General features: G+C 44.5%; 1 protein-coding gene across 4 annotated transcripts in view; it reads right to left on the bottom strand.

Moving 5' to 3' along the window:
• Positions 1-2,259: 2,259 nt before the first annotated feature.
• Positions 2,260-9,539, bottom strand: part of unc93b1 (unc-93 homolog B1, TLR signaling regulator) — a 21,558-nt gene continuing 14,278 nt past the window's right edge. For 2 of the 4 annotated variants that reach the window (XM_046336411.1, XM_046336412.1), the window contains exons 5-13: positions 7,388-7,549; positions 6,822-6,951; positions 6,567-6,660; positions 5,551-5,675; positions 5,192-5,374; positions 4,516-4,789; positions 4,222-4,340; positions 3,171-3,293; positions 2,260-2,884 (exon numbers count right to left, since the gene is read on the bottom strand). In XM_046336411.1, coding sequence (XP_046192367.1) covers positions 2,648-2,884; positions 3,171-3,293; positions 4,222-4,340; positions 4,516-4,789; positions 5,192-5,374; positions 5,551-5,675; positions 6,567-6,660; positions 6,822-6,951; positions 7,388-7,549 — 1,447 coding nt within the window. In that variant the 3' untranslated portion in view covers positions 2,260-2,647. The remainder of the gene's footprint in view (positions 2,885-3,170; positions 3,294-4,221; positions 4,341-4,515; positions 4,790-5,191; positions 5,375-5,550; positions 5,676-6,566; positions 6,661-6,821; positions 6,952-7,387; positions 7,550-9,539) is intronic. The other 2 variants (XR_006836190.1, XR_006836191.1) reach the window with 2 other exon arrangements.

Below are 9,539 nucleotides of genomic sequence, written 5' to 3'. Positions count from 1 at the left end.
AAACATAGTCACCTCTCAAACCAAAATTTGAGTAAAAGTAAATAAATGCATTTTACACTCACGGTGTACCTTTAAGTGTATGTGTGTGTGTTGACTGTATGCCTGTATACACATGTAACTGTTGTCATGGAGTCAGCTCACAGGGATCCAAATAAAGATGAAGTCTTCTAAAATAAGTGAATGTTTTTTTGTTAATGATATCTTTTCTTACTTACAGTGTAGGAGTGACTTTTTATTTAACTAAGCATATAAAGTGTTCACTTCTATGAACTAAGTTTCCATGGTGATATTAGTTGGTCTTTGATAACAGAACACCCACATCAAGAGGCACAAAACCAGCTTTATACTCAGAAAACACCTTCAAAACAGTCATAAAAAAACAATTACAATCAATTTATTTTCATTATAATTCATGACTATAATTCAACTTTTTCAAAATCATTGATTGAATAAATTCCTTACAAAAAAAAAACATAAAATGTAGGCCACTCAAAACACCTGAGCTAGGAACCATGACAACACAGCTGACTAACAATACAGTGATACTGTTGAAATACAAAGGCTGTGTCCCAGTGGCACCTTATTCCCTCTATAGTGCACTACTTTTGACCAGAGCCCTGTATGTGCCCTGTCAAAAGTGCCTGTGATGTACCTAACTTCACATATGTTTCAGGTGTCTATACAGTATGCGTGAGTCCGAAATGGCACCCCATCCCCTATATAGTACACTACTTTTGGCCAGAGCCCTAATGGGCCCTGTTCAAAATGAGTGCACTATATAGTGAATAGCGTGCCATTTGGGCCATACGCCATGTGATCATGCACCGGAGGGAAACTGGTTTATATTTGAAGTGGAGTAAATTACTTCTTCCCTTTTCAGTTGTGTTATGAGAATCCTTCGAAACTGAATTCCTGTCCTCTCTCCATCCTCATTCCTTCTGTGTAAAATCCCCCTTTCTTCTCTTTCCTCCTGTACCGCTCTGTTTTTATCCTCCTGTACCACTCTGTTTTATCCTCCTGTACCACTCTGTTTTATCCTCCTGTACCACTCTGTTTTATCCTCCTGTACCACTCTGTTTTATCCTCCTGTACCACTCTGTTTTTTCCTCCTGTACCACTCTGTTTTATCCTCCTGTACCACTCTGTTTTATCCTCCTGTACCACTCTGTTTTATCCTCCTGTACCACTCTGTTTTTATCCTCCTGTACCACTCTGTTTTATCCTCCTGTACCACTCTGTTTTATCCTCCTGTACCACTCTGTTTTATCCTCCTCTACCACTCTGTTTTATCCTCCTGTACCACTCTGTTTTATCCTCCTGTACCACTCTGTTTTATCCTCTGTACCACTCTGTTTTTTTATCCTCCTGTACCACTCTGTTTTATCCTCCTGTACCACTCTGTTTTTTTATCCTCCTGTACCACTCTGTTTTATCCTCCTGTACCACTCTGTTTTATCCTCCTGTACCACTCTGTTTTATCCTCCTGTACCACTCTGTTTTATCCTCCTGTACCACTCTGTTTTATCCTCCTGTACCACTCTGTTTTATCCTCCTGTACATTTGAGATCCTCCTTACACACCACCCGTTTTGTCTCTTCTTCTGATTCAACTCCTTTCCTTAATCTGCACTGATGTAAGAGAGCTGGACTGGGGAAAGTACCTAGAGGATACCTAGAGGATACCTAGAGGATACCTAGAGGACAGCTAGAGGACAGCTAGAGGATAGCTAGAGGACAGCTAGAGGATAGCTAGAGGACACCTAGAGGATACCTAGAGGATACCTAGAGGACAGCTAGAGGATAGCTAGAGGATAGCTAGAGGATAGCTAGAGGACAGCTAGAGGATACCTAGAGGACAGCTAGAGGACAGCTAGAGGATAACTAGAGGACAGCTAGAGGACAGCTAGAGGATAGCTAGAGGATACCTAGAGGACAGCTAGAGGACAGCTAGAGGATACCTAGAGGATACCTAGAGGATAGCTAGAGGATACCTAGAGGATACCTAGAGGACAGCTAGAGGACAGCTAGAGGATACCTAGAGGACAGCTAGAGGACAGCTAGAGGACAGCTAGAGGATACCTAGAGGATAGCTAGAGGACAGCTAGAGGATACCTAGAGGATACCTAGAGAATACCTGGAGGACAGCTAGAGGATAGCTAGAAGATACCTAGAGGATACCTAGAGGACAGCTAGAGGATAGCTAGAGGACAGCTAGAGGATACCTAGAGGATAGCTAGAGGATAGCTAGAGGATAGCAGCTAGAGGATACCTAGAGGATACCTAGAGGACAGCTAGAGGACAGCTAGAGGACAGCTAGAGGACAACTAGAGGATACCTAGAGGACAGCTAGAGGATACCTAGAGGACACCTAGAGGAAACCTAGAGGATACCTAGAGGATACCTAGAGGATACCTAGGGGACAGCTAGAGGATACCTAGAGGACAGCTAGAGGATACCTAGAGGACAGCTAGATAATACCTAGAGGATACCTTTGAGGACAGCTAGAGGATACCTAGAGGACACCTAGAGGATACCTAGAGGATACCAAGAGGATAGCTAGAGGACACCAAGAGGATACTTAGAGGATACCTAGAGGATAGCTAAAGGACTCGCTCTCTCCAACTATTTTTCGCTCTTTCACTCTTTCTCTATCCCTCTCTCTCCTCCCTTTCCCCTGCTTGCTCATAATCATCGTCTCTCCTCCTGCGGCATCCCCTAGCCCCTCCTCTCCTCCCCCTGGTCGAATCAGAGCCCTGCGACCCTGCGTCTCCACCAAAGTCCTCCCTGATCACCTCCTCCTGCTGCTCTTCATCATCATCCTCATCACTCTCCTCCGAGTTCGACTCATCTGAGTTTTCCTCCTCCAAGTAACGATAACCTTTGACCTGAGGAGGAAGTGACACAGTCAACATTATATTACATTACAGACCAAACATGTCAATTGATGACTTTGTGTCATTACCGAAGACACATTGATATTGCTCTTTTAATTGTCTTTATTGCCAATGCCAAACCTTAAACAAAGACTGTTTCATTTCAGTGTTCTGTTTTGCTTGTCTTTATCGCATTACTAGTGAAGGTGATATTTGTACTTTTCTCTCCAGCCAAATGGTATTTAAAGAAAAAAAATGTAAAAACATAGCAAAAAATGAACAGATTGTGATAGGTTACCTTGTGTTTGGGGCGGGGAATGCGAGGCAGTCTGAAATGCATGTTCTTGGCCAGGCGTCGCTCCATCGTCCAATAGCAGAAGCACGCCAGCAGCAAGATGACCAATAGAATGGAGAGTTTAGCCTGAGGAGGAGGGACCAGGAATGAGAAAGGAGATAAGGAAAGGAGTGAAATAAGCACTTTAAATTAATCGTTTTTACACTTGTTCTAACACACGGACACACACAGGGACACACACGCATGAGGACACACACGCATGAGGACACACACGGGGACACACACACAGGGACATGGGGACACACACACACGGGGACACACACGCATGAGGACACACACGGGGACACACACGGGGACACACACACGAGGACACACACACACACGGGGACACACACGCATGAGGACACACACGCATGAGGACACACACGGGGACACACACGCATGAGGACACACACGGGGACACACATGAGGACACACACGGGGACACACACGCATGAGGACACACACGGGGACACACACGCATGAGGACACACACGGGGACACACACGGGGACACACACGCATGAGGACACACACGGGGACACACACGCATGAGGACACACACACATGAGGACACACACGCATGAGGACACACACGGGGACACACACGCATGAGGACACACACGGGGACACACACACGCATGAGGACACACACGGGGACACACATGAGGACACACACGGGACACACACGCATGAGGACACACACGCATGAGGACACACACGCATGAGGACACACACGGGGACACACACGCATGAGGACACACACACACACACACGGGGACATGGGGACACACACACGAGGACACACACGGGGACACACACGCATGAGGACACACACGCATGAGGACACACACGCATGAGGACACACACGGGGACACACACGCATGAGGACACACACGGGGACACACACGGGGACATGAGGACACACACGGGGACACACACGCATGAGGACACACACGGGGACATGGGGACACACACACGGGGACATGGGGACACACACAGGGACACACACATACCCTCATGATGAGTCCAGTCCACAGGTAGACTATGAAGATGGCGATAGCCTGCCACCAGTGGTAGATGGTGTAGACAAAGTCCAGTCTCTCTTTATCTTCATACAACATACCCAGGAGAACTGACAGACACGGAGAGAGAGAGAGAGAGAGAGAGAGAGAGAGGTGACTGTTGTTGATGTGTGCAGAGGGTCCCTGGTTCGCGCCCGGGTATGGGCGAGGGGACGGTCTAAAGTTATACTGTTACACTAGGAAATAAAAGAGTTGTGTGTGTGTGATCATAGTACTAAAACTCACTGCTGAGTCCAGTCTTATTCAATGCAGACCCCATTCCCCAGAGGGCGATCACCACCAGCAGGTAAGGCAGTTGATCAGGTGAGCGTGGAGCCGGGGACCAGAACAGCAGGAACACCAGCAGAGGACCGTGGATCACAGCGCCCCCTAGCAGAGAGACGTAGCGTGGCAGCCTGAGGAGGGACAGGGACAGGCAGGAGAACAGGGAGCAGGACAGACCATAGACCATCACCAGGAGATACAGCCACTCCAGACCCACCGTACACACACCATACGACTGGGAGGGGGAGACATGAGGATAGATTAGAGGAGAGACAAAGACAGGGAAAGTAGGAGAAAAGGGGGGGTTGAACAGGACAGAGAGAGAGATAGTGAGTGAGTGAGTGAGTGAGTGAGTGAGTGAGTGAGTGAGTGAGTGAGTGAGTGAGTGAGTGAGCAAAAGAGAGTGAGCAAGCAAGAGAAAGAGCACGAGCGAGAGAAAGAGCGAGAGAGAGAGAAAGAAAGAGCACGAGAGAGGATAGAGAGAGAGAGGAGAGATCGAGCATCATGAATATAGCTGCCCTCCAGCAGAATCTATGTCCACACTAGGTAAAGTGACACAGTAGGTGTGTGAAAGCTACATGGACAACATTCAGAATCCAGCTAGGACAGTTACTAAAGGACTTCCTGTAATGACTACCAGAGTGAGTCCCGTGACAGAGAAGAGTGAGTCCAGTCCACTGTAGATGAAGAAAGGGATGAGGAGTCTCAGCCTGTAGTCTCTCAGGTGTTTGAAGGGCAACTGGAAGATGTTCCCCCAGCCGATACTCCTCAGATCGATCTCCTCTGTGGGGCGGTACGCAGCCCCGCACACCGCCAGGAACTATCGGTAAAACACAGTGAACGACTGTGGGAAAGCAAGCAATGGACTCTGGGTAATCTCAGAGGGTGTTGTATTGATTGTTGGGTGAAATAACGCTAGGTTGTTAGGATGATCATTTTAGGTACGCGTGTACACATGTGTCTTTGACTGTGTGTGTGTGTGTGTGTGTGTCTTACGATGATCATGGAGAGGAAGGCGGCCCCCATGAGAACACTCTCCACCTGGATGAGCAGCAGGGAGCGAGGGAGGTGCTTCAGGACGGTCTTGTTGAAACCCTCGATCATACCACTGCCCTCCGCACCTGGGGAGGGGGGGGGGGAGTTATTAAACCCACCAATCATACCACTGCCCTCCGCACCTGGGGAGGGGGGAGTTATTAAACCCACCAATCATACCACTGCCCTCCGCACCTGGGGAGGGGGGAGAGTTATTAAACCCACCAATCATACCACTGCCCTCCGCACCTGGGGAGGGGGGGAGAGTTATTAAACCCACCAATCATACCACTGCCCTCCGCACCTGGGGAGGGGGGGGGGGGAGTTATTAAACCCACCAATCATACCACTGCCCTCCGCACCTGGGGAGGGGGAGGAGTTATTAAAACCACTAACATTAACATTGTACACTTACTAACAGACTACTGGTCAGTTTACCACAGTGTTTAACCTTGTACAGATAATAACAGACTACTGGTCAGTTTACCACAGTGTTTAACATTGTACACTTACTAACAGACTACTGGTCAGTTTACCACAGTGTTTAACATTGTACAGATAATAACAGACTACTGGTCAGTTTACCACAGTGTTTAACATTGTACAGATAATAACCGACTACTGGTCAGTTTACCACAGTGTTTAACCTTGTACAGATAATAACAGACTACTGGTCAGTTTACCACAGTGTTTAACCTTGTACAGATAATAACAGACTACTGGTCAGTTTACCACAGTGTTTAACATTGTACAGATAATAACAGACTACTGGTCAGTTTACCACAGTGTTTAACCTTGTACAGACAATAACAGACTACTGGTCAGTTTACCACAGTGTTTAACATTGTACAGATAATAACAGACTACTGGTCAGTTTACCACAGTGTTTAACCTTGTACAGATAATAACAGACTACTGGTCAGTTTACCACAGTGTTTAACCTTGTACAGATAATAACAGACTACTGGTCAGTTTACCACAGTGTTTAACGTTGTACAGTGTGTGGTTGTAGTCACTAAGGAACTGGTGGAGGAAGAGGCGCTGGGGGAACTCTGCAAACACCAGGCTGAGCTGAGAGACACAAAGAGAAACACAGCCAGACATCAGAATCCACACGCACGCACGCACGCACACACACACACACACACACACACACACACACACACACACGGCAATGCTTAACCGATATATCACTCACTGACTGACAAATGACTCGACCAATGGCAACATACATGGAAGATGATGAAGAACACGGATTGGAAGATGATGACATAGCGATGACACGCCCCCTTGGGTAGTTTCTTCTGTTCCTGAACGTGATCCTCCTTATAGTTCACATACTCATAGTACTGTTGTGCCATCCTGAGTGTGTGAGAGAGAGAGACAGAAACACAATAAAACACAGTGTGATTAACACTACGTAGAGAAACACAATAAAACACAGTGTGATTAACACTACGTAGAGAAACACAATAAAACACAGTGTGATTAACACTACGTAGAGAAACACAATAAAACACAGTGTGATTAACACTACGTAGCGAAACACAATAAAACACAGTGTGATTAACACTACGTAGAGAAACACAATAAAACACAGTGTGATTAACACTACGTAGAGAAACACAATAAAACACAGTGTGATTAACACTACGTAGAGAAACACAATAAAACACAGTGTGATTAACACCACGTAGAGAAACACAACACGACATACACACTGCAACCCGTACGAACTGCACATGTATTCTGGTCTGTGTGACGTTGATGTGTGTATCTCCATTCTCCACTTCCTAACCTTGTGATGTAGTTCCCTAACGACGCCCACAGCGGGACAATGGCTGCACCAATGGCCACAGCCGATGGTACCAGGGTGTAGTATCGCTCCCAGTAATTGGTTGAGACGAAGAGAGCGTAAATTCCACTTGCCAGAAACATCATCCATTTGGTGCCCAGAAACCTGAAAGAGAGAGAGAGAGAGAGAGAGAGAGAGAGAGAGAGAGAGAGAGAGAGAGAGAGAGAGAGAGAGAGAGAGAGAGAGAGAGAGAGAAAAAGAGGATATATATATATATATAGTATACCTAGTATACCTGATGAGTATGGGGGTGTATAACAGGCCTATGATGGGTGTATATATATATATATAGTATACCTGATGAGTATGGGGGTGTATAACAGGCCTATGATGGGTGTATATATATATATATAGTATACCTGATGAGTATGGGGGTGTATAACAGGCCTATGATGGGTGTATATATATAGTATACCTGATGAGTATGGGGGTGTATAACAGGTCTATGATGGGTGTATATATATATATATAGTATACCTGATGAGTATGGGGGTGTATAACAGGGCTATGATGGGTGTATATATATATATATAGTATACCTGATGAGTATGGGGGTGTATAACAGGGCTATGATGGGTGTATATATATATATATAGTATACCTGATGAGTATGGGGGTGTATAACAGGCCTATGATGGGTGATATATATATATATAGTATACCTGATGAGTATGGGGGTGTATAACAGGCCTATGATGGGTGTATATATATATATATAGTATACCTGATGAGTATGGGGGTGTATAACAGGCCTATGATGGGTGTATATATATATATACCTGATGAGTATACCTGATGAGTATGGGGTGTATAACAGGGCTATGATGGGTGTATATATATATATATAGTATACCTGATGAGTATGGGGGTGTATAACAGGCCTATGATGGGTGTATGTATATATATATATAGAGTATACCTGATGAGTATGGGGGTGTATAACAGGCCTATGATGGGTGTATATATATATATATATAGTATACCTGATGAGTATGGGGGTGTATAACAGGTCTATGATGGGTGTATATATATATATATATATAGTATACCTGATGAGTATGGGGGTGTATAACAGGCCTATGATGGGTGTATATATATAGTATACCTAGTATACCTGATGAGTATGGGGGTGTATAACAGGTCTATGATGGGTGTATATATATATATATAGTATACCTGATGAGTATGGGGGTGTATAACAGGGCTATGATGGGTGTATATATATATATATAGTATACCTGATGAGTATGGGGGTGTATAACAGGGCTATGATGGGTGTATATATATATATATATATATAGTATACCTGATGAGTATGGGGGTGTATAACAGGCCTATGATGGGTGTATATATATATATATATAGTATACCTGATGAGTATGGGGGTGTATAACAGGGCTATGATGGGTGTATATATATATATATATAGTATACCTGATGAGTATGGGGGTGTATAACAGGCCTATGATGGGTGTATATATATATATATATAGTATACCTGATGAGTATGGGGGTGTATAACAGGCCTATGATGGGTGTATATATATATATATATATATAGTATACCTGATGAGTATGGGGGTGTATAACAGGGCTATGATGGGTGTATATATATATATATAGTATACCTGATGAGTATGGGGGTGTATAACAGGCCTATGATGGGTGTATATATATATATATAGTATACCTGATGAGTATGGGGTGTATAACAGGCCTATGATGGGTGTATATATATATATATAGTATACCTGATGAGTATGGGGGTGTATAACAGGCCTATGATGGGTGTATATATATATATATAGTATACCTGATGAGTATGGGGGTGTATAACAGGCCTATGATGGGTGTATATATATATATATATATAGTATACCTGATGAGTATGGGGGTGTATAACAGGGCTATGATGGGTGTATATATATATATATAGTATACCTGATGAGTATGGGGGTGTATAACAGGGCTATGATGGGTGTATATATATATATATATAGTATACCTGATGAGTATGGGGGTGTATAACAGGCCTATGATGGGTGTATATATATATATATATAGTATACCTGATGAGTATGGGGGTGTATAACAG

This window comes from Oncorhynchus gorbuscha, unplaced genomic scaffold, assembly GCF_021184085.1.
Source record: "Oncorhynchus gorbuscha isolate QuinsamMale2020 ecotype Even-year unplaced genomic scaffold, OgorEven_v1.0 Un_scaffold_1038, whole genome shotgun sequence".
NCBI lineage: Eukaryota > Metazoa > Chordata > Actinopteri > Salmoniformes > Salmonidae > Oncorhynchus > Oncorhynchus gorbuscha.
The sequence above is the reverse complement of the archived record's forward strand: the minus strand, read 5'-3'. Positions and strand labels throughout refer to the sequence as shown.